At 46.6% G+C, this 25,893-nt stretch overlaps 1 protein-coding gene across 5 annotated transcripts; it reads right to left on the bottom strand.

Annotated features, from left to right (window-relative positions):
* Positions 1–563: 563 nt before the first annotated feature.
* Positions 564–17,133, bottom strand: LOC115090386 (three-prime repair exonuclease 1-like). 5 transcript variants are annotated; one of them, XM_029599398.1, is made up of 3 exons: positions 16,971–17,124; positions 2,610–2,778; positions 564–2,312 (listed from the first exon to the last, which is right to left on the bottom strand). In XM_029599398.1, the coding sequence occupies exon 3, from the start codon at positions 2,292–2,294 to the stop codon at positions 1,305–1,307; it is 990 nt and encodes a 329-aa protein (XP_029455258.1). In that variant the 5' UTR covers positions 2,295–2,312; positions 2,610–2,778; positions 16,971–17,124; the 3' UTR covers positions 564–1,304. The 5 variants fall into 5 exon arrangements, with proteins under 5 accessions (XP_029455258.1, XP_029455259.1, XP_029455260.1 ...); XM_029599399.1 differs by having other exon boundaries at positions 16,967–17,077; XM_029599400.1 differs by lacking the exon at positions 16,971–17,124 and adding an exon at positions 7,836–8,018.
* Positions 17,134–25,893: the final 8,760 nt, after the last annotated feature.

Raw genomic sequence — 25,893 nt, 5'->3', positions numbered from 1 at the left:
GTCGTCGTGTATTTGGATGACATCTTGATATTTTCCCAGGACATGAAAACTCATCTGGAAGATGTCAAAAGAGTACTGCTAAGACTCCGCGAGAACAGTGTATACGCCAAGTTGTCAAAATGCTCTATGTAGCCCTGCCTCTACAATACTTTGTGATTTATGTTCTTGTGGGATTTCATGGATCCATAACCTTCACAGCAAGATTATGTCCTAGTCATCATATGCAAAGAAGCTGTAGTGTCTCACACTGAGGAACTTTATCTTTTATCTCTATAAATCTTATATTAGTGTGGTGTTCTAAATTTACAGTAATACTATAAGTTTACATTTTGACTTAGAAACCTCCTTATAATATTACTACAATATTTCCTTTAAAAAAAACAAAACAAAGGGATGTGTGTAAAATAACTGATAGGAAATTGTGAATACAGGTGCTAACTATTGCTTCATCAGCAAGAATATAGTTTAAATCTCTCTGATTCAGCTTGCTTTCTGTTGCCTTCATTTTAATGTTATAATATGCAGCGGAGAAGACCAGGCCTCCAAGCAATGCACTACACCACAAAAGGAAATCATTGATTTATTAGCTAGCTTAATGGTTCCCAAACCTGTTCGCAAGAAGTCCGTGGCACTTGGATTTTCAAGATATCCACAATAAATATACATGAGCTATTTACATATACAGTCTTTCTTGTAGCAGATCTCTCACATGCATATTCATTGCAGAGATTCTGAAAACCTGACTCGCTGGGGATCTGTGAGGACAGGCATATAGGATGAAAGAAGATCAGAGGTCCATCGAGACCAATCTTGTTCTGACTACCTAACAGCAGCTCTCACATGATATCCAAGGAAAGATGCAATTGCACCGCTTTTCAAAGTGCACCATCTGTGTCTTGGTATACCTGGATTCAGTTTGGGAATTTGACAACCTTCATAACCCAGGAATATGGCAGCAAGTGATGCAAATGGCATAAGAATCAGTCCATGTTTACCCTAGGCAACAAGTTCTTCTGTGAGAGTATCCTGAAGATTTGGGAAGCCAGTCTAAAATACTGCTCAGGTCCCAGAGTGTTTCTTAGTTGGTATAAACTGATATGGACCAGTTCTGAATCTTTCCCGACCTGTTTGGTAAATGCAGTACTCTCCTTCATGTCCCTGCCACTGACTTTGCCCCTCCTTTGTAGTGAGAGAGTCTGTAGACAACACTGCAGCTGGTGGTGTGAATTTATAAGCGACCTTTCCCGGGTAACGCTGGTGGGTGTGCTATCCTGCTTGCTACTAGTATTCTGAAGAACTGCTGCTTACAGACTTAAGAAGATTTGTAGTATCAGGAGCGCAAGAAGAGCTAACATGAAATATGTAACATTAAAGTTATTGTAAATATGTGTTATCCAATTAAACTGATGTGAGGAATAAAGCGTGGTGGTTTGCTGCTCCTCCGAGTCAAAAAGATTCTTCCTCAAACTCTGGTACCTGGCGCTTTCGTGAGGGAAGAAGAGATTCTGGGTTGGTGTGATTTTCCCAACTACGTTAGAAGAGGAAGCCATTTTTGTTTGCTCTTTTAATGGATCCTTGTACATGGCTTTAATATCATCAAACTGCTTTGCGTTTAAATCCATCCATTTAATGAGGACCCTGGCTTTCATCTGGAAGATGGCTAACAGTGCGATGGTGTCTCCTTCTGCAGTGTGAGAATCTGCTGGCTCCTCTTTAAAAAACCTAAAATACAGGTCCCGAAGGCGGTAGGACTTCCTGCCCGAGATGTCCCTCAGACCTGCAAAAGAATAAAGGCTTCTGTTGGCTTGGTCTAATGCCTTCATGGCAGTCAAACTATCGCCACAGTAAATATCTTTTGATATCGGAAAATCTTTTCCAGCCAGCTCAGCTTTCAACAGGGGGAAATCATAGTTGTAGCCATTGTGTGCAACAAAACACATGGGTGGTGTCTGCCGTTTGAGGAAAGCTTCAATCATGTGAAAAACGTGGATGTTGAAAGCCTGTCTTTTGTTTACGCGCAGTAAGTCATTGCTCAGCCCACTGATGGTACTTGCTACTGGCGTGAAAGGTTTCTCCGGGTTCACGCAGAGGCTGAGTTTGTCCACGACGCGAGGGAAAATTGGAATTGATCTAAAGATGCCGCTATGTTCCGTGTTCTCCAGCGCATGTCTGGTCACCGCGATGAGGCAAAGCTCTGTAATTTTGGGCTGGGAAGGCTGCAGCCCAGTCGCTTCCAAGTCCATAAATACATAGGTTTCAAAAGGTTTCCGTAGAAGACTGTGTTCTGAATCCATCACTGCTGTAGGTGTTTCCTTAAAAACAAAAAAAAACATTTTAAATTCATAGGCAGTGTACCCTCTGTACAACCCTCTATAATGCAAACTATTGCTTTGCTATTAGCCTGAGCCCTGGATTTTATTCTATGTGGCATCTTTCCTATAAATGTGCACCAAAATACGTTACAATTATATCTACGCTAGACCTGAGATTAGGGCAGGAAACCATTTTTACTTAACTTTTTAAAATTATTTTAGGCTTCTGTTGCTTTATTTTTCCACTTTGCCTTTCTTTGCTCTTCCATCTGACCTCTTTTCCCCTATTGTCCCTACCTCCTGTCTTTTTCTTTTCTTCTTTTTCTGTCCCTCTGACTCTCAATTGCTACAGGATCTGATGGCAGGCGCCAGTCGTAAGCTGCAGCATCTACACTTGGGGAATGCCACAGCGGTGGTGGTATTTCTTCTGAGGCCCAGGCTAGCACCGAAGGAATTTTTCCCACTCCTGTGGAAAATAGTAAAATATATCATTATACTTTTAATCAACTACATTAAGATTTACACATGCATGAGAGAGAAGAATAGACTGGAGAAGGCAGCAGCAGTTGTGTCTCCAAAAAGCACAGGGCTGCTTCCTCCCACCCTCTCCTACCACATGTAGGATCAGGAAAATACAGGTGTGATCATAAGTTTACATACCCGCTGGCAGAATTTGTAAGATGTGTAACATTTTAAGAAAACAGTATGCATCATAGAATAGCACAATCATTAAACATTAGCAATAAAGGAAATAATAAAATGGTCTTGTTTAAAAAATTGCATACCCTTGAATGTTTGGTCTGATAATATACACAATCAAGTTGACATTCACAGGATGAGATGGAAATGAAGGATAGGTATCCACACCTGTGCCTTGTTTAATTGGAATTAGTGTCTGTATATAAATAGTCAATGAGTTTCTTAGCTATTAAGAAACCCTTGTGCATTTCATGCAGGGCTGTACTGACTTTGTGGTTACGGAAGCATGAGAAAAGTAAAAACTGTCAAAGGATCTGTGAGCAAAAGCAGTTCAACTTTATAAATCAGGAAACAGATATAAAAAGATAGCCAAAGATTTGAAAATGCCAATCAGTACTGTTCAAACTCTGATCAAGAAGTGGAAAATTATGGGTTTGGTTAATACCAAGCCACGGTCAGGTAAGACTAAGAAAGATTTTAGACACAACTGCCAGGAAAATTTGTCGGGATGCAAAGAAAAGTCCACAAACAACTTCTACTGAAATACAGACTTCTCTAAAACAAAGTGGTGTGGGTGTTTCAGCATGCACAATAAGGAGATACTTGAATAAAAATGGGCTGCATGGTAGAGCTGCCAGCAAAAAGCATTGCTGCACCAATGCCACAAAACAGCCCTCTTACAATATTCCAAACAAGCCTCAAAACTTCTGGAACAAAATCATTTGGAGTGATGAGACCAAAATTGAACTTTATGGTCACAACCATAAACGCTTTGGTTGGAGAGGAGTAAACAAGGCCTATGAAAAGAAGCACACCATCCCTACAGCGAAGCATGGTATGAGCTACAGTGGCATGGTTTTGAATACTACAAAAACAGAATTATTGCACGTGGGGTTGGGGGGGAGGGGCTTATCAACTGTTTCCTTTAATTGACATTCAGAAAGAGGTGCACAGGAAGTGAAATCTTTGTGGGTTAGGTTGGAGCTCTGGTTAATTTTGGATAGACAAGATTTCTGCTGTAGTCGAAACTGATGGCAGGATGAATGCAGCATTGTATCAGAAAATATCTAGGAGAATTTGCATTCATCAGCCAGGAAGGTTGCGCATGGGGTGCAGTTGGCCTTTACAGCATGACAATGATCTGAAACATAAGACCAAGTCAAAAGAAAGTGAAGATTCTGCAGTGGCCCTCACAGTCTCCTGCCCTCAACATCACTGATCCACTTTGGGAAGAACTCGAGTATCCGTTCATGCTAGACAACCAAAGAATTTACAGGATCTGGAAGCCTTTTGCCAAGAGGAACTGGCAGTTTTAGCACATGAGAAAATAAAGGGCCTCATTCACAGCTATCACAAAAGACTGCAAGCTGGCATTGATGCAAAAGGGGGGCAATACACGATATTAAGAACTAAGGGTATGGAAACTTTTGAACAGGACTATTTTATTATTTCCTTTATTGCTATAGTTTGTTTAATGATTGTGCTATTCTGTGATGCATAATAATATAATTTGAAACACATTAAAAAATAAGACATGTTTTGTCTGATCACTCATGTTTTCTTAAAATGCTACACATCATGAAAATTCTGCCAACGGTATGTAAACTTATGAGCACAACTGTATTTAAAAACCTTAATCAGGCCTCAAAGTAAGCACCCAACACCCTTAACCCCCTCCAAAATCCAACCAAGGAATTGCCATTATTTTAGTAAAATCATAAGATATGCAATCTTTCCTGAAAGTGGAAAGATTAGTCACTGTAACTGGCCTTGTCCTTGTCTCGGTCCCTGTCCCCTCGACCGTGTATCTGTAGTTGGCATTATTAATTGTTGCTCTGTGTAGTTTACTCTAATCAACACGGGTTACTCTTTTCTTCGTCTCCATCCATTTAATCCTCTGTGCTTACCCCATGCCCTTTTGAATTCCATTACCATCCTTGTCCTAACTACTCCTTCTAGGAGAGCATTCCTTGCATTCACCACCTTTTCTGTGAAAAAATACTTCCCGATGTTGGTCCTGACGTGACCCCCTTACAGCTTCATATTATGACTCTTTGTTCCACAGCTCGATTCATCTGCATTAATACCTTTCAGGTATTTAAATCTGAATCATATCGCCCCTATTTCTCCTCTCCTCCAACGCCTCTCCTAACTTTTCTGCTGCAGGACCCACACCATTTTGGTCGCCTATCTCTGGATCGCTATGATCCTGTCTCTGCCTTTTTGATTTGTGCTCTCCAGCACTGAACACAGTACCCCAAATGAGACTTCACCAAAGACCTGTACAGGGGCATTATCACTTCCCTTTTTTCTTTTAAATATCCCTTTTTTAACATCTTTTTAGTGACACTAGGAAGGGTCATTTGGTATTACCTTTATATTTATGCTGATGATATACAGTTGGTAGTCCTCTTAGGAAAAGATCTGGAGGAAATCCTTTTTGGGGGATAACAATTCTGTTAAGAAAGTGGATGTTTGGCTGAGGCAGAATGGTCTAGTTTTGAATACTAGCAAAACAGAATTTTTGCAGTCGGGGTCTTATCAACTGTTTCCTTTATTTGACATTCAGAAAGTGGTGCACAGGAAGTGGAATCTTTGTGGGTTAGTTTGGAGCTCTGGTTAATTTTAGATAGACAAATTTCTGCTGTAGCAAAGAGGGCCTTTTTGGTTTTAAAATTGGTAAGACAATTGAAACTTTCTTAGATCTGGCAGCCTTGAAGGTGGTTACCTATGCCTTAGTTATTTCTCAAATTTGATTACTGTAATGTGTTAGCTTTGGGGCTTCTGGGAAAAGTTATCTATAGCTTTCAGCTTAGACAGAATGCAGCTGCACCGTTAACTGGCAGCCCACGTCAAGTCCCCGCAGTGCCTTGTTATTACAACTACATAGGTTTCCTATCCCCTTATGGTGCCAGTTTAAATGTTTGTTTTTAATATTTAAGGTCTTGAGAAGTAACTGTCCCCCTCGATAGAGGGATCAGATATTTTGCTAGGAAAATAGGTGGGCAGTAAGAACTAATCAGAAAACCCGATTACAGCTTTAGTCGGTGAAAACTTTGTCATGTGCGCTTACAAAATAGTTTTTTGGGGTTTTTTTTACTGCCTTACCTTGTTTGTGGAATTCTCTTCCACCTTGCTCAGAGAAGTCGATCTTTTGAAGTTCAGAAAGTACTTGGATAATGTTCCATAAAACTGATTAAGAATGACAGATTAAGAGAGGTGGAGTTTATTTCGTCTTGGAGTTTTTGTATTTTTGTTTTTATTGTGTTATTTTTGGTTACTTTTTTTTTTATTTAATGGTATTATATACTGTATCTATATATATGTTATGATTGTACATTGCTTTGGGCGATTTTTATCTGGAAAGCGATTTATAAATGCAATAAAATGAAATCAAGCCCCAACTCCAAGTGCAGTACTGACACCAACCAGGGGCTACAAAAGAATTTGTCTCTTTAGGGACTGGATCACACAAGTTAACTATTTCACTGTCTTTTTCTCCAGGGTCTGGACTCTTTGTTCTTTCATGACCCAGGATACTAAGGATGACTTTAGGTGATACTTTTTTTTTTCACTGGGAGAGGGATAGTTTTATTTCACTGTGCACGCTGTGAGTGCCAAAACACAGAGTGGAGACTTTAATTTTAGTATTCAAAATAAGTCTTTACCCATGGGTAATCAGATGAAATATGGCACAAATTAACTCAGTCTTCAGCACCACAGAAGTTCTCTTTCGTTAGTTACAGTTCCTTTCCCTCTATCTGTGCAAAGGTCTCAGCTACCAGGAAAAGGGAAACATCCCACCCTCCAGGGCTTGGCTAAGTGGAGTTCCCAGGTGGGCAGGGTATCCTTGGTTGGGCAGAATAACCCTTTCCAAAACTGGCAAAAAGGTGAAAATATGGTCTCTGCACAAAGAGTCAAAATCCTCCTTCTCCCCAAGAGGCGCAGACTCCTTTTGGGTGTCTGCAGAGTTCTCCACTCCTTTTCATTACACTTAAGAAGAAAAAGAACTGAGCAGCCCCCATCTCTCATGTATCCTACGATGGGATGGATCCTCTCTGGAACAGGTAGCCCCCAAGGCAGGAAAAAAGGGACAGCCAAAACTTCTTACTGGATCTTGCAACCAAAGTTATTTTCCCTCAAAACCGAAAATAACACTGCAGTTCTTTCCTGCCCCAGGTCACCACCATGCCTCGTTTCCTCATTGAGGGTATAGAGGGGCAAGTCTGCCCTACCACGGGCACACCTAGACACAGGGTTCCCTGCGTCCAGGTGATATCCAAGGGTCGCACCAGGCTCCTACAATGAAAAATATAAAATCCCAAAAAATAACACAGATGAAAACCCCAGCCAGCCAGTTAATGGCCTGGTAGGACACCTTCCTGACCTTGCTTAGGATCCCCAGGCAGGGTTTGCCTGGTTTCTCCAAGAAGGCCTGAAAATGTAATGAAAACATCACTCTTCACTGCCACCTAACTCCTCAAAAACCTAAAGCACTGCCCACAGTCTCACTGTAGAGAGCTGCTTATAAAACCTGACCAGGATGGCCATTCCAGCACTTCCAAAAGGAGGGGCTGCATATGAATGAGGCCTCCCCACTTACCTAACCTGCACTGCACGAGTTAAGATAGTTAAATCAGGGCAGCCAGTGGTAATGAGACTGGAGGGTCCATTACAGAAATTACATAAAATTAACCAGCTGCTCACACTGCACAGATTTCTGCTTTCTCCTACAAGTAGAAGAAGCAGGAGCCTGGGAATAGAGAGGTCTGCTCACGTTAAGAAACTAAAAGAACAGGCTAAAGAGAGAGCACAGTTGCTTACCTGTAACAGGTGTTCTCCTAGGACAGCAGGATGTAGTCCTCACAGGTGGGTGACATCAGCCGATGGAGCTCAGCATAGAAAACTTTTGTCAAAGTTTCTAGAAGCATTGACCAGCCGACTGACCATGCCCAGCCTGCTACTATCCACGCATCCATGCGAGGTCCCCCTTCAGTCTCGTAGCATAGCAAGCAGATGAGCGAAAAATTAAATAAAGAAACTGAAGGTTTGACATACAAATTCTCATCCCTATTACGGAGACCATACACAAAACCATGGCCTACTGGAAAAAATGCCTCTCATCCATCAATGATCTTCTAACCAGCCTCAACCTGGTTCTAAACACCAACAAAACGGAAATTCTCATAATAGCACCGGATCAATCTGCCCCGCTAACATCCAGCAACTCTCCAGACACTTCAGGATACGACACCGCACCTCAAGTCAGAGATCTGGGAGTACTACTAGACAACAGACTCAGCCTCAATAAATTCATAAATAACACTACAAAAGAATGCTTCTTTAAATTACAAGTGCTAAAGAAACTAAAGCCCCTTCTTCTCTATAGGGATTTCCGCACAGTACTCCAAGCCATCATTCTCCCCAAATTAGATTACTGCAATTCACTCCTGCAGGGCCTTCCCGCATACACCACCAAACCACTCCAGATGGTACTGAATGCCACGGCAAGGATCCTTACCAACGCCAAAAAAAGGGACCATATCACCCCGATCCTCCAGCATCTCCATTGGCTTCCCATCAAATATAGGATTCAGTTCAAGACTTGCATGATGATTCATAAGGCCCTACATAGCATCTCTCCACTCAACTTAACATTCCAGCTTCAACTACACTCTTCTAAAAAACCAACCAGAAGGGCATACCAAAACAGAATGATCACCCAACCTGCAAAATCCTCCCTGAGGAAACGTCCTCCCTGAGGAAACGTCTCTCTGGAACTCCCTACCACCGGACCTCCGCCTTGAGCCGTGCCATACTACTTTTAAAGTGAAACTCAAGACTTGGCTCTTCCGTCAAGCTTTCCCAGAGAGCTAAAAGCAAGAAGAAAAAACAACCATCCCTGTCTTACAGCAATGATGTAATGTTTATATTACTTCAGTTATATGTTCCAAGTTGTGTTCTAAGTTTGATCTTAGTTGTTTCATAATTAGATTATACTTCATTATAGATTATCCGTTCATTATATTAGATATGTTCCATGTAAACCGCCCCCCCGGCGATAGTTATCTCTGTTAAATGTGAACCGGAGTGATATGTATTGTATACAGGAACTTCCGGTATATAAGAACCAAAAATAAATAATAAATAAATAAATAAGGTGAACCCAACTCCGTGGGGAGGCGGGCAGGATTCCTGAGGACTAACGTCCTGCTGTCCTAGGAGAACACCTGTTACAGGTAAGCAACTGTGCTTTCTCCTAGGACAAGCAGGATGGTAGTCCACACTTGTGGGTGAGTACGGACCTCCAGACTACCCCATTCAACTAGAGGGACCAACAGCAGCCAAACAAGGTGCCAACAGGCACAACACAACTGCAGCGCCGTGGGAAAAACAGGGGCGCTCTGGTCCCACAAGAAGCATGAGCAGAGAGAGTTGGATTCAGGTCTGGAACAGGTTGTGCAGGATGGACTGACCGAAGGCACTGTCCTGATGGCTATCCCTGTCAAGGCAATAATGAGCTGCAAACGTGTGGAGCGAACTCCAGGTTGTGGTCCAGCAAATTTCCACGAAAGGGACTGCACACAAATAAGCCCCTGACGCCACCATCACCCGACAGAATGAGCCTTCACTCTGCTGGCTAGCTGAAGGCCTGCCTGCGCATAGCAGAATGCAATGTGTTAGCCAGTTAGACAAGGTCTGTTTTCCCACCGCCATCCCCAGCCTACTAGAATTAAATGACACGAAGAGCTGGGTTGGCTGTCTATGGCTTGCTCTTTGATCTAGGTAGAATGCTAAAGCTCGTTTACAGTCCATGGTGTAAACAGCCCATTCCCCTTGGTGGGAATGAGGCCTCGGAAAAAAGGTGGGTAAAACAATAGGCTGGTTGATGTGGAAATCAGTCACCACCTTGGGCAGGAACTGAGGATTGATAAGTGTGCCTGAGCTTGAGACCAACACGGAGAAGGCAACTGACCCAGAATCCTCTGCTATCTTAGCCTTCCTGGCTATGTGAACTTCAAATGCCTTACTGAGCCTGACCTGGAGGAATTCCAAGGACATCTGGACAGTAGTTGAAGCTGGCTGACACTTTGTGATGCCTAATTATAAGGTCACAAAAGCAGAAGGAAATGGTTGGAACTTCAGGCTATACTGTCACTATAGAGGCACCATTTAAACAGGGGCATCTGTAAACATAGCCTAAGATATGATAATTGCCCTGACCAACAAGATTCTAACAGAACAAAGGACTATCTAAAGAGTGATGGTAAATGGGCCCCATCTTGGAGAAATACTCAGGATAGCTTAGGGATAATCAATCATGCTGTTGACATGACAATCGATGTAAATTATTCTCTGGGTAGTCACGCACTTCTAGAATTTCTAACCTAGTACTATATTGTATTTTACCTATAAAAGAAGGATCAGTTCATGTATACAATGAGATGCTGGTGGTCTGTTTGTCAGAGAAAGGGCCTCCAGCATCTCCCAAGAATACTTATATTGATCAATAAAAAATTATACTTTCTACAAACTCTGTGTTCTTGTATCCCTGGATATAAGCGTCATAAAGAATGGCTTGGCGCTTAACAAGATGCAACACAGAACCACACAGTCATGGAAGAACTTTGTGTAAGGTGCGTACGTGACCATGGCCTGAAGCTCACTGACCTTGCGAACGGAAGTAATCGCCACTAGGAATATGACTTTCCAGGTGAGGAACTTCAGGTCACAGGACTGCAGTGGCTCAAAGGGAGGCCCCATCAATCTTGCCAGGATGACGTTGAGGTCCCAGGGTACTGCCGGTGGCCAAAGAGGGGGCTTCAGTTGGAGGAGACCCTGCATGAAGCAGCCAACTCGGGCCTGGACCGAAATGGGCAAACCAGCGACACCTCTGTGATATGCACTTACCGCACTGAGGTGCACCCTGACGGAACTGGTCTGGAGCCCAGACTTGGATAAGTACCACAGGTATTTCAGCAGCTGGGGAAGAGGGCACGAGAAGGTGTCTAACCCATGCCCTCCACACCAAATGGAAAAACTCTTCCATTTCGAGCTGTAGGACTTCAGTGTCTAAGGTTTCTGGGACTATATCAGAACACAGTCCGAGAGCCGTAATGGTTGGAGGATTACGTGCTCAACATCCAAGCCGTGAGGGCCAGTGTCCAGAGGTTGGGGTGGCGCAAGGTGCCCTGGTTCTGTGATATGAGGTTGGGCGCTGTCCCCAGCAGAATGAGTGCACGCACCGACAGGTTCTGGAGAAGTAGGAACCAAACCTGTCTTGGCCAGGAGGGTGCCATGAGAATCATGGTCCCCCCAACCTGCTGAAGCTTTGACAGAGTCTTCAATAGGAGCGGTAGAAGGGGTACGCATTCAGGAGGCCCTGCCCCAGTGAAGGGAGAAGGCATCGCAGGCTGGGTGGTCATTCCCCGCTGTCAGGGAGCAGAACCTGCTCACCTTGTGAGGGGAGGTGAACAGGTCCACATCCGGCATACCCCATTTGCAGAACAAGTCGGCCACCACCATTGGGTTGAGGGACCACTCATGAGATTGGAAGGACTTTGAGGTAACCTGGTAGGTAGATGGCCCAGAGATACATCCCTTGGGAGAGGGCCCAGTTCCAAACCTGTACCCGCCTCTTGGCAGAGGAGGAACGAGCTTGTGCTGCCCTGTTTGTTGATGTACCACATCGTGACCTGCTTGTCCGTCCTGATCAGAACTTCCATGGACAACAACTGGTCTCTGGAGGCCCACAAGGAGTACTGTATTGCTCGAAGCTCCAGAAGGTTTACAAAAGCCTTTGGTATGTAGGCCATCTGTGTGGGCTCCCCACCCCTGAGAAGCATTGGTGGTGAGGGTCACCTGGGGCAGTGCAGGCTAAAAGGGAAGTCTGCATTCCAGATTAAAGCGGGCTTCCCACCAGGCCAGAGAGACCCTGAGAGGGTCCATGGCCATAAAAGGAGCCTCTAGATCCTGAGGTGCCTGCTGCCACTGGGACCGCAAGGCCCACTGAGGGCTCCTCATGTGGAGGCGGGTCAAGGGAATCACATGGACGGAGGCTGCCATGTGGCCCAGTAGGCGGAGCAGGAGACAGGCTGGCACCTTCCTGCTGTTGCGGATGAGGGTAGCCATCGAGGCAAGGGCAATCGACCGATCCCTGGGCAGGAAAGCTTTCAGTTGTGCCGTATCCACCCGGCACCAACAAAGTCCAGCTGGGAGAACAGGCAGAGGTGCGACTTGGGGAAGTTGATAACAAACCCCAATGTCTGCAGGGTCTTCATCGTCAAGGCCAGAGCTTGCAAGGCCCCGGCACGGGAGTCGCTCCTGACCAACCAGTCTTCCAGGTATGGAAACACATGAACCGAGCAATGCCTGAGGTAGGCAGCCACCACCACTAAGCATTTGGTGAAGACACGGCTGGAGCCGATGCCAGCCGAAATGTGCATTCCCCACCACAAAGCGGAGTTATTTCCTGTGGTTGGGGACAATCACAATGTATGCGTATGCCTCCTTGAGGTTGAGGGAGCAAAGCCAGTCTCCTCTTCGTCAGAGCAGGATCAGTGTGCCCAGAGAGATCATCTTGAAGTTTTCTCTTACAAGAAATCTGTTCAATGCCCTGAGGTCGAGAATGGGGCTCAAGCCACCATTTCTTTACGGAATGAGGAAATAACTCGAGTAGAAACCTTGGCCCTGTTGATGGCGAGGGACTGGTTCCACTGTGCCCACTGCGAGGAGGGCGGAGAGTTCCATTTGAAGAACATCCAAATGGGCGATGTACCTTACGATGGACATGGGGGAGAGGTCTCCGGGAGCCAGCTGAAGTGTAGATGGTACCAATGGCGGATGATAGAGAGGACCCAGCGGTCTGATATCTCCTCCCAGCAACAGGTGACGCTGAGGAGCCTGCCTCCGACTGGCAGATCGGATGCCAGGGGAACTGCCAGCTGACTTATGCTTCATGGCTGGGGCTTGCTGGGGAGCCAATTGGGGCCCGCTGCTGGCGGGGACAACCCCTGGAACTGGTTTGAGGCGGGTGAGTCCGAGTGGCTGGAGGGTAATACTTCCTCTGCCGAAAAAAGGTTTTCAAGAACCTTGCCTGGAGGACTTCCTGGCTGAGGACAGCCCTTCTGAGGCACTAGTGGATAGCTGCTGGAGGGTATCATGATGGTCCTTCAGGTGTGCCATTGCATCCCGGACTTTATCCCAGAACAGATTCTCGCCTGTGCTAGGGAGGTCGGTGAGCCTATCTTGGACCTCCTGCCAGAGGCTCAAAAACATTGTAGGTGGAACACACTTCGTGTTTTCCTGCTTCCAGGCCCAGTGAGGCAATGGTGGCAAGAGCTTCCTGCTTTGCTGGGGAAGACCCTCTGGAAAATACTGGACTCGCTTCCAGAAATTGCGGTTGTACTGAGTCATATAGAGTTGGTAGGCTGCAATGCGGGCAACCAGCATGGCGCCCTGGAAAATTTTTCTCCCTATGGTGTCCAACTCCCTATGCTCATGTGTAGGGGGAGCACCAGGCATTTTTCAAGGTGGACTCCATGACCACCGACTGGTGGGGGAGCTGTCTCCTCTCAAACCCCAGGGCCTGTTGCACCAAGTAGGTGGCATCAGCCTTTCTGTTAACTGGGGGAGACAGAGATGGAGTGTTCCCACATGCAGAGGAGGGGTTTTTTAACAATATCGTGGATCGGAACTGCCATGACATCCTTAGGAGCATCAATGAACTGGAGGACTTCCATCTTCGTGTGACGTGCATCCTCCTCCGTAAGGAGCTGAAAGGGAGTGGCTTCAGCCATAGCCCTGACAAACCCCGCAAAGGATAGGTCCTTGGGGGGTTGACCGATGCCGCATCTCTGGAGGGCAGGGTTCAAAGAGGGGGGTCGTCTGAGTAGTCTGAGGACAAATCTGGGGTCATCACCCCAGAGGTCATAGGGACCCCCTTTCTCACTTGGGCCAGTGCGCCGGGGGCAAGGGCCATGAGGGGCATCAGCCTTGGGCTCCAAGGCCTTTGGAGGCCATAAGGGGACCAACGGCACCAATGGATCCTCCGGCATCAGGGGGATTATCTGCCGTGGTAAGCTGGAGGGAACCGGCAATGGCTCGGGGAACCATGGGTAAGGGAACACGGTACCGGCCGCATCTTCCTCCTCAGAGGGCTCGGGATCGCTCCAGTGGAGGGCATCGAGGGGCCCCTTGGGCATGGCTGCATCGGTAGGGCACCAAGAAGGATGTCCAGATGCTCCAGCAGAGATACTAACATCGATGGCAAAGGCTTGGGCACAGGTATGGGGGCCGGTGGCAACAGCAGCTCAACACCTTGCAGTGCCTTGAGCACTGCCAATTGCACCCTGCAGTCCAACTCCTCCTGGAAGTCCTGGGTGACCAGGACTGGTGGAAGGGAACTTAGGCATCACCGGCTCATCCTCGGGTCCCCACGGCAGCACAGTGCCCTGCACCAGTGTTGGTCGGAAACGCCTTGGGCTACAGGGGGCACCGTAGGATAGGGCCTCTGGTGGCCGGTGCTGCTTTGATGGTGGCTCGGCAGCCGCCAATACTCCTCCGGAACTGTGTCTGGACAGTGCACCTGGTACTAGAGGGAGTTTGTGTTGCTGTTATTGAGATACAAAAAAATATAATCTGGTGTTATGGTGAGTTGTACAAGAATGTTCTAGTTCTGCTTTATAATCATTGCTGAGGGTCGGGGGTGGGGTGGGTTTCCCGTGGATGCAAAGTGTACATGTACAATTAGCCTTGTGACTGTCATTTTATTTATTTTATTTTTAAAATTTTTATATACCGCGAAATGGGCAGGGTCTGGCCGTCTAGGCGGTTTACAATAAAACATACATAATTTAAAAACAAACAGTATACATTCATTCATATATAAAGCGGCAAAAATTTATAATTAGTGCCCTAACAGTGTTCAGTGTGTTATGCATGTGCGAACTACCAGGTGTGTCCAGACAGAAAAAAGGTTGAGAACCACTGCCATACACATACACACTCCCCAGTCAGGCTTTTTCATTCATTCACTTGGCTCCCGACAATAGGTGTGCATTCGGCTGCTCCTCGTGGGCCAGCCCCTACGCTAATCAAATCTCGCGGGGCTAACACTGCTCTCGTGCATCGTGCCTTTTAGCAGAGCATACACTAGCTGCACGTGTTTTGAATAGTGCACGGTGGCACCAAGAAGGAGCAGAAGAATAAGTACCCTCTTCCTTCTTTAGCTACCGGTGGGATAGGGTCCACCGGTAGCCTTGCAGGCCTCTTCCTCTTCTCAGCCGCTGGTGCAATGGGGGCCTTCTGGGTCTCTTCCTCTTCTCAGATGCTGGTGGGAGGGGGTTCCACTGGTGGCCTTGCGGGCCTCCTCTTCTTTCATGGTGTCCACCTGGCTGCGCTGCCCCGTGCAATTGCTCGGTGCGCACAACTTGTAGCGCTGGGCCTGGGAAAGAGCAGGAGGCCACAGGCATATTTGTAGGGTAAGGAGCTGGAGTAGGTGCGTGATGTGGCCATGGTAAGAGAGCTGAGAACAGAGAGAATGAAGTAAAGAACAGCAGCAGGGGTCCCCAAGCCAGTACTCTTGCAGTCTGCATAGCATGACCAAACTGTGGCTGAAACGCCAGGTAATGTTACCAAAAAATGTACTGAAGCAGTGGATAACCTCTTAATGCAACTTGTACTTCCTCCTCCAGTGCCAGATCAGACAGAGGAGGGAATTCATGAGTAACCACTGAAAGAACAAAAGCAGCATTAGGTAGTCTCTCTCATTCATGTAACCACACCCACTTAAAGCTGGAGGTGTCATAGCCTCCTGCGGGTAGGCGCATCTGAATTTGGATTTTAGATTTAATTACTTGTTTGTCTGAACTTGTGCTCAGAAAGCTATATTCGGGTACAGAAGATATTTCCCTGCCCCAGAACACTTACAATGGAAGGGGTGGATACAATAAAGTGCATTGATATTAGCACAGGTTTTTACTGCTGTTTTTAACATGCATTTTTCAGCACTCAATCAAAACCCCTATTAAATACCAGGGTTGACCCCTTGAAAATGTGTGCTAAAACTGGAGTAAAAACCCCTGCTAAAATTAAGTTGGGAAGCATTCGTGTAGTGGCGTGTGTGGATGGAACAAACCACTTAAGTAAACAAAAGAAATGCAAATTACAGCAGTTGTGGTATTGAGCTGGAGTAACAATTTACCCCCGTTGGGAGCTAGACTGGATTCTCCTGTACCGGCACATTCCTGTTCTCCCTGGAGTTATGCAGCGACCACTTCCTCCCAACCTGCTTGCAGGTCTCTGCGTTCTACCAATCACTTCGCTGGGTCACAACATGTTGCCCAGGGCCTATACATATAAACAGCTTTGCTTCTTTGTTTGATTTCTATTCCACTTTTCAGCACTTCCGAGTGGATTACATGGGAATAGCTTTCTTAAAATGATATGGCTCTTATTTCACCCGTGCATCTTTAGACAGGTTGCCGATCTGTAAACTATACAAAAAAAAAAAATGGAAAAAGCCGAGTTTTAAGAGCACTGAATCTCTCTCCAGGTAAACAAATAAGTTACAAAGTGGCAGTCCCCGGCTTAGCTCTCAGAAATACCGCGAGCGAAAATAATGGCGCAACACGACTGACGTGGACCCAGCTCCACTCGTTCCAACCCTGTCAATCCCAGGGAACTCATGTCAGAGGAAGAGCCTGAGACGTGAGCGAGAGGCGACCCAAACTCTTCAGCCTGTGCTAGATCAGGCTAGCGCTCTTATCCTAGCCAACATGCCCGGGCGGGCAGCCGAGAGTGTGCAGTCCTGTGCACTTCCTTCCCTTTCGAGAAGAGAGGTTTCCCACTTTATATCCGGGTTTTAGGGGATGCATTTTTCAAACCATAAAATGTGGTGGCCCAATCTGTAGACCGACCACGGTGTACGGAAGCGGATAACGCATGCCACATACTCACTACTTCCGAGCCGGAGCAGGGACCAGGAGGCGGCCGAGTGCCAGCAGTGGACGATCGGCGGCAGGGAGACTCTTCTGCCGGACGAGCTGTCATCCTCTCCCCACCCCGATCGCGCGGCTGAGAAACGAAACCGACCCGCCTTCCATACACCCCTGGGGCTGGGGTGAGGCCTGGCGAGAGAGAGGCGGCAGGAGCTACACTACGCCACCAAAGGCCCGGAGGAGATGCAAGGTTTTCGCAGCTACTCATAAGAAAGAAAGAAAAAAAAAAGCACGCGGCTGCGATTCAGTCCTGTATTTCCGGCCATACTTAATTCTCCCCTCTCGCCGTCTCCGGCGATGTCTGAATTCAGCATTGCCCTGAAGCCAGAGAGGAATTATATAAAATAAACAAACTCGGCCTGTTCCAACGCCCGCGATCTGGTCATTATGCATGGCGTTTTTATTATTTACCGTAATAGAAACGGTAAAGGATGCAAACAGTAAGAAACAGAAGATGGAGATTTTACTAATTACCGTATGTTTTCAAAAGCTTTACAATAGGCAGCAGCATGTAACAGCTTCTAAAAATCTAGGAAAGTATATAGACCTACACATTTTTTTCTTAAGGTTTAGGCAAAGCAATAGTAAGAACATAAGAAATTGCCATGCTAGGTCAGACCAAGGTTCCATCAAGCCCAGCATCCTGTTTCCAAAAGTGGCCAAACTTGGCAATTACCCAAACATCAAGAAGAGCCCATGCTACTGAAGGGGTCTGAACGCTTCAACCTGACAAAGGACTTCATGTACCAGAATTCCCTGCTTCATGACGGGTTTACTTACAGTCTGCAATACAGCTGTAATTAGGACATTGAGAAACTCTCTGTCAGCACATTGCACATTTTCATTTTTTTGGCTTCGCTGTTCTTATTCTCTGATAAGCTTTCACTGCTGTAACCTAGATTAGAACAATGGATGTATTATGTGATGGGCTGTATTACTGCAGACTCGAATTCCTTTCCAGAACTGCAAGTCCCAGCAGCCTCTCCTGCAGAACATGGGAGAAGTTTCACGAAAGTTCCAGGGTGTCTAGGGAGGGGGTCAGTAGCCCCTTCAGCCGGAATATGCTTGCTCAGCAATGCTTAGAACCCATGTGTAAAAGATAAGAACTGTAAAGTGCATAAGAGTCTGCTCCTGGAGGGGAGGGGCATGCAGTTGTACTGAGCCTTTGTCTTAGCTGCATCTTGCTGGCAATAAAAGTCTATCTTTACGGATCAGTTGTCTGGACCTCCTTACTGACTAAAAAGAGACGATTACATTTGGCGAGCCTCAGCCAGGAGGTACCGGGGACGCTATTTTAGCCCCCCAGTTGGTCCAGGGGATTTTGTGGCGGAGTGATCCCCCAGACTTGCCTGGTGAGTGGCCACCGCTGAGTTCAGTGATCAGGTATCTGAGGGGGTCATTCCACGGAGATCCTCTGAGACCTTTGGGCTGGTGATCCGGGAAGAAGGCTTTCATGACGATCGGAAGACCCCTGCAGGCGAGTATTATGGGAACAGTAGAAGAAGTGAAGAATAGATAAAGAGTAACCGGTCCATCCCCGGCGGACCGAGGGGGCTTTGATCACACCCCACGCAGTGTGTTAGTAGGAATTACGTTCCGAAGACCACGCGCATAAAAAGGAAAAAATTATAAGTGAAGCATACGATAGTGGGAATAGGTTTCTTGTTGTGTGAAAGAGAATGAATGGCCTCGCAGTTCTAGGCCGGGCTGACCGCGTCCTAGTCGGGGCGATTGTGACCCTTTTGTGTCTGATGGGTACGGACCCCTTACCTCTCCGTCTTCCCTTCCCTCCTTTGTCTGTGATTCTATCCTAATGGGAGGGGGCTATTCAACTCCGCTAAAAGCCATGACGGAGCACTATAGTGAAGTGTTTGATAGACGAAAATGTACAAAACCCGGAATGATTCAACGATGCACCCATAGGTGGCCCAGTTTGTGTGTAAATTGGCCTCCGGTAGGAACTTTCGATTTCCAAACGGCCACAAGGGTCCAGAATATAGTTATACGAGAAGGGAATCCGGGTTGCCCTGAAGATATACCGTACATAACTGCTTGGATTGCAGTCATTGAGAATCCTCCGTCATGGGCAAAGAAGTTAGTGGAGGGAGCCGCCCTCGTAATGGTGGCTCAGGCGCACAAAATGGGGAACTGGAAGTCCCCATTATTAATTAAGGATTGTAATGTATGTAACTGCTATCTGTGAATTGCAAGCACATGTACCAGGGATTTTTTAATTGTTTTTAATTGCACAAGACTACTATACAACAAATTAATGTACAGTGTTAAGTTAAAATACTGATTTGATTACTGGAGAATGCATTTACTGGTGTTGAAGTTTAGAACTTGATGGCAGTTAAGGGTTAACGGCAGAGATAATTACAGGAGAGAGGAGGGAATCGAGCCAGAGGAAAAAAAAAAAAAAAGACGTTGAGCCAGTGCGTAGTGCATTCAATATGGCTGTGCGTTTCAATGCTGGCGTTGTTAATCAGAAGTTTTTAGTTTTCTCATATCTTCTATCCCAGTGTCCTCCCTATGCTTATCCTTCTCTCGATACATCCACAGGTTAGTCAATTATTCTCTAATACCATGTTAATTATTGTTCTTACTTGTCTCCTATATATTATCTGTTATTTAAAAGTTACATTGGAACGCATGATAAAGTATGAACTCCCTTTTTCTGACACAGTTTATTTTGAAGCTGTCTCTGGGAAAATTAGAGGAGAAATGATTAAGAATGGGACCTTTGTTAAAGCTTTGTTAAATATGCAGGGCATAGCAAGCGGCAAGATAAGACAGCTGCAGTTCTGACTGTGGGAATTACAGGATGCCGTTTGTAAAAAAAAAAAACCCAAAAAAAACACAGAAAACAAAGACTTAATATTAAAAATTTTGATTCAGTGGTAGTGGCCCACACACACACACACATATATATATATATATATATATTGCAATTATGTTCTTTTACCACTGGTGGGGGCTGGGCTCTGGCTATTACCATATGTTCTTAGTGTTTGCAATGTAATTGATACAAGGCTTCCAAGGGTTTGATCATCACTCCTGCACACCTAAAGCGCCCCCCCCTGGATCCTTGCCTGCAGATCCAGGTTGACTTTATTGAATTAACCCAATGCCAAACTTACAAGTATGAAGGAAGCAATGTTTTGCAGCTTCTCAGCCTCGTCAGAATTGATTTGCCTCCAGGCGCAGGTCACCTATTCAATTTCCAGATGGATTGTGATCTTTTCATCGTATTTTGAGATGTATGGGAACAGGGATCAGGAAGAGAAGAAAAGGGCCCGTCCCTGCAACCAGGAACTTAATAATAGAGACCCGACATCCGAAAGAAGCTGCAGAAGGCCGAAGGCTTTGAGGGCATGAGCCTCAGCCAGTTAAAAGCTATAGCAGACCAGGTATGTGGAAATAGAGAAGTGGAAGAGAAAAGAGAGAAGCAAGTAGAGACATGAAGGAGAAAGTGACTGTTACCCGCCGCTCTCGAAGACACGCGGACGGGAAGGAGCCAAGACAATGGCAGACCGCGAAGAGGAGGGGGAACAAGACCCCCCCTTTGGGAAAGAATCAGTGTGCGTACTGCAAAAATGAAGGCCATTGGAAGAGAGACTGTGAAGAATGGCAAAAGAAATACGGGAGCCCTGCAGTGAATACTAACGACAAAAATGGACCTGCACCGACACAAAGGGGCCGAGGAGGAAGGAGATCGGACAACCCCCACTGGCAGATGGCGGGGGAGGCGACAAGGAGCATACAGCCTGAAGAGACCGGGAGGGAAGAATCCCCACTGACCCTCTGGTGGAGATCCACGAGGTAACACAACAAAAATCAGGGGCCTGTTGGACTCAGAGGCCAACGATCTGTCATGACTGCACCAATCGGCCCCCCTGACGAAAGAGACTGTTTCTATAGTGGGTGCCTCAGGTCAGGTACTCACTGCCCCTCTGCAGAAAGAATGAAGTATACAAGTAGGCGGGACCATGGTATCCCTTATCGGATGGAACCTGCTGTGTAAGCCTCAGGCCACATTGAGATTTCAACCAACAGGGGAAGTTAAAGCCTTCTTCGGGGACCATCCAGTGATACTCATCTGTCCCCTCCAAGAAGAATGGAGACTACATCTTCCCATAGTCGAACGAACCATCGAACATCGATATGAAAACAACACCCCCCTCAACAAAAACGAAGACAACTGATGGATAGTGTACCCCAAGTATGGTTCGAACAGAACCCGGGAGGAATAGCTATCGACGCTACCCCCCATATGGATAGAGATGAAACAGAATGCACAGGTGATTAATCAACCTCAATACCCCATTCCATATATGGCCAGGCAAGGAATCCAGATACATCTGCAGAGACTGTACGACTTGGGCATTCTCCGACGAATCCGATCTGCTTGGAACACCCCTTTGTTGCCCGTAAAGAAACCTGGATCTGATGATTATCGACCAGTACAAGACCTACGGAAAGTGAATAGTCAAGTAGAAGATCTAGTAGCCCTCGTGCCAAATCCATATTCAATCTTGGCTCAAGTCTCTCCTGCATCAAAGTGGTACAGTGTCATTGATCTCAAAGATGCCTTCTTCTCCGTCCCGGTGGCAGAGGAATGTCAGAAGATTTTTGCTTTCACATGGGAAAATGCACCTACTGGAATAAAGCAGCAGTACACATGGACTCGTTTGCCTCAAGGGTTTAGGCACTCACCTACGCTGTTCGGTGAGCAACTGGCAAAAGACTTGAAGATGTACCAAGTCATGTATGGGCCAGTAATACAATACGTGGATGATCTTCTGGTGTTTCGAGAGACGTACCTCGAATGTGAAGTATCCACTCTTCAGCTGCTAAAGACGTTGTACTCAAAAGGATATCGTGCAAGTAAAAAGAAAGCGCAAATCTGTGAGTTGGAAGTAGAATATTTAGGCTTCCAAATACGTGAAGGAACCCGTTGTCTGGGAATTTCTCGCACCAGTTCAATACGAGGTCAACCTGTACCCACTTGTAAGAAGGAACTCCGAGCGTTCCTTGGAGCTGCAGGATACTGTAGACTGTGGATTGCTAACTATGCAGTTATGGCCCAACCCCTGTACGACAAGTTGCGGGGTAAGGAATCAGAGTCTCAAACTTTTCAATGGGAAGGACACGAGCTAGCAAGCTTACGTCAATTAAAAGAAGCCTTAATTGAACCACCTGCTTTAGGATTGCCAGATGTAATGAAACCATTCCATCTATTCGTCGATGAAAAGAAAGGAATGGCCATTGGGGTATTGACTCAAACTCTAGGCTCATGGGAGCGACCTGTTGCTATCTCTCAAAAGGAATGGACAATGTTGCAAAAGGATGGCCTGGTTGCCTTCAAAGCATTGCGGCTGCATGCTTACTAATTCCAGAAGCAGTCAAATTAACTTTTGGTCAAACTCTGAACGTAACAACTCCCCACACCATTCAAGGACTGCTAGAGACCCATGGACCAAAATGGATGACTAATTCACGTCTCGTCAAGTATTAAGCCTTACTGTGTGAAACACCTGAAATTCAAATACAAGACAGCAAAAACTTGAACCCGGCCACTCTTATGCCGGCACCTGAACCAGTTGCCCATGATTGTGAAGAAGTCATGACTACAATACATTCCAGTAGACCAGACCTGAGGGATCAACCCTGGCAAGGAGCTTGGACTTTATTAACTGATGGGAGCAGCCAAATCATTCATGAGATACGTTCTGCTGGATATGGTGTTGTATCCGAAGATGAAATCGTTGAGGCTCAACCTCTTCCCCCAGGAACGTCTGCACAAAAAGCTGAACTAATTGCCCTTACTCGAGCTCTGCAGTTGGCAGAAGGAAAACTGTAAATATCTATACAGACTCTAAATATGCCTTTCTTACAATTCAAGTGCATGGAGCATTATAGAGAGAAAACAATTGAACAATGCATCAGAAGTACGTGAATTACTAGACGCAGTTTGGCTACCTCGCAAGGTGGCTGTAATACATTGCAAAGCACACACCAGGAAATCAAACCCTATTGTCAAGGAAATCAGAGAGCAGATGAAGCAGCAAAAAGGGGCAACTTGGGAACCCTTCCAAGCAGTATTAATTGCATCGAATCATCAGGCTTCAGGCAGTCCTGGAGCTCATCACCAACGACTGCTTTCGCTCTTAAACTCTGGGCAAAACAAAATACCAAAATTATGACTGCAGTGTACCAGAATAGATTGGTTTTAGATTATCCTCTGGCCCAGGAAGGAGGGTTTGTGGAACATTTAACCTCTCCAATTGTTGTTTACAGGTAGATGACCAAAACAAGGTTATCCAAGACATCACTGATCGCATGGTCAAGATGGCACACGTCCCTGTCCAGCAGTGGAATAGTGCTTGGGACTGGACCAATGGATTCCGTGGTTGGTGTTACGCTTGGGCTCCGGTCAGGAGGCGTGAACACCACCCAGCAGGGTGGCTCCAGGTGGAGAGAGACAGGAAGCTAGAACAGTGTCTGGTTCCAGGCTGGGTCAAGGCAGGCAGCAATACGCAGTGTCTAGTTCAGGCTGGGTCAGAGCAGGCGGCAAGGAGCAGAGTCTAAGTTCAGGCTGGGTCAGGGCAGGCGGCAATGAGCAAAGTCTAAGTTCAGGCTGGGTCGGGGCAGGCGGCAATGAGCAGAGTCTAAGTTCAGGCTGGGTCAGGGCAGGCGGCAATGAGCAGAGTCTAAGTTCAGGCTGGGTCAGGGCACAGTAAGCAGGGCAAGGCAGGTCAGAAGGCCCGTAGGCCACACACACACAGAAGGCCCGTAGGCCACACACCATAAGCGGGGCAAGGCAGGTCAGAAGGCCCGTAGGCTCCACACACACAGACATAAGGCCCGTAGGCCACACACCATAAGCAGAGCAGGGCAGGTCAGAAGGCCCGTAGGCCACACACAGACAGAAGGCCCGTAGGCCACACACCATAAGCAGAGCAGGGCAGGTCAGAAGGCCCGTAGGCCACACACCATAAGCAGAGCAGGGCAGGTCAGAAGGCCCGTAGGCCACACACCATAAGCAGAGCAGGCAGGTCAGAAGGCCCGTAGGCCACACATACACAGAAGGCCCGTAGGCCACACACCATAAGCAGGGCAGGTCAGAAGGCCCGTAGGCCACACACCATAAGCAGAGCAGGCAGGTCAGAAGGCCCGTAGGCCACACATACACAGAAGGCCCTTAGGCCACACACCGTAATCAGGGCAAGCAGGTCAGAAGGCCCATAGGCCACACATACACAGAAGGCCCGTAGGCCACACACCGTAAGCAGAGCAGGCAGGTCAGAAGGCCCGTAGGCCAGGTGAGAACAGCGAGGAAGGAGGCCCGAAGGCCGCGCAAGGCAAGGCAAGGAAAGGCCCGAAGGCCGCGCAGGGCAAGGCAAGGAAAGGCCCGAAGGCCGCGCAAGGCTAGAGCAGGGAGCCCAGGAGAGCTCGATGCCGAAGCACCGAGGCAACTGTCAGACAGGGTTATAAGGACACACCCAGAGCACAGAGTGGACAGATAAGATGGACTGGGCCTGTCCGGAAAGCCAGCACTAGAGGGACCCCTGGTGGTGAGGCGGTTGCACTGCAGCCAAAACTGTAACAGTTGGTTTTCCATGATCGGTGGATTTAAGAGCTTGTTTGTTATCCCAGCCAGTTTAATTCTGTTTTGTCTTTTAGGACCCTGAATTATTCCTTTCTTGCTCAAACCGCCTTCGTCAGGTGTTGAAGGACATTGCTGAACGCAAAACAGCCACGCAGCTCCTGTCACTGTACATGTATTCCTCTGAGCCTATAGAACCTGTTTAACCATCCTCATGTTTTATCCTGGGCCATCTTCCCATACATGACAAGTTCGGGCTACAAAGGGGGGTGGAGCCATTAGGGCCCATCCGTCTCAAACCCGTGAAGAAACCATCGGACTGTTTGGGAAATTAGGGCCCCCTGAGAACTCAAATTGCTAATTTTTCTTGTTTCTGTTTCTTTCAGCTCCACAGTTGCGTTGTGATGGTGTGATACTTTTCATAAAGAATGATAAGTATCAAAGGGGGGAATGAAGGGGTCTGAACGCTTCAACCTGACAAAGGACTTCATGTACCAGAATTCCCTGCTTCATGACGGGTTTACTTACAGTCTGCAATACAGCTGTAATTAGGACATTGAGAAACTCTCTGTCAGCACATTGCACATTTTCATTTTTTTGGCTTCGCTGTTCTTATTCTCTGATAAGCTTTCACTGCTGTAACCTAGATTAGAACAATGGATGTATTATGTGATGGGCTGTATTACTGCAGACTCGCGAATTCCTTTCCAGAACTGCAAGTCCCAGCAGCCTCTCCTGCAGAACATGGGAGAAGTTTCACGAAAGTTCCAGGGTGTCTAGGGAGGGGGTCAGTAGCCCCTTCAGCCGGAATATGCTTGCTCAGCAATGCTTAGAACGCATGTGTAAAAGATAAGAACTGTAAAGTGCATAAGAGTCTGCTCCTGGAGGGGAGGGGCATGCAGTTGTACTGAGCCTTTGTCTTAGCTGCATCTTGCTGGCAATAAAAGTCTATCTTTACGGATCAGTTGTCTGGACCTCCTTACTGACTAAAAAGAGACGATTACACTACTGATGCAATTAATAGCAGTGGCTATTCCTTAAGTAAACTTGATTAATAGCAGTTAATTGACTTCTCCAAGAACTTATCCAAACCTTTTTTGAACCCAGTTACACTAACGTTTGGACGCGTGTTTTCAACACGCTAGCTTTACCCCTTATTCAGTAAGGGGTAAAGCTAGCGTGTACAGAAAGTGTACAGAAAAGCAATAAAAACTGCTTTTCTGTACACCCTCCGACTTAATATCATGGCAATATTAAGTCGGAGGTCCCAAAA

Source organism: Rhinatrema bivittatum, chromosome 4 (genome assembly GCF_901001135.1).
Source record: "Rhinatrema bivittatum chromosome 4, aRhiBiv1.1, whole genome shotgun sequence".
NCBI classification, from domain to species: Eukaryota; Metazoa; Chordata; class Amphibia; order Gymnophiona; family Rhinatrematidae; genus Rhinatrema; species Rhinatrema bivittatum.
The sequence above is the reverse complement of the archived record's forward strand: the minus strand, read 5'-3'. Positions and strand labels throughout refer to the sequence as shown.

Bases quoted from the DNA above. Each gene is read 5' to 3' on its own strand.
- LOC115090386 (XM_029599397.1), bottom strand. From the start codon at position 17,063: ATGACAGCTCGTCCGGCAGAAGAGTCTCCCTGCCGCCGATCGTCCACT. The intron at 2,313-16,970 runs GTGAGTATGTGG...TTTGTTTTTAAG, and splicing joins CCTGCTCCGGCTCGGAAGTA to GAAACACCTACAGCAGTGAT.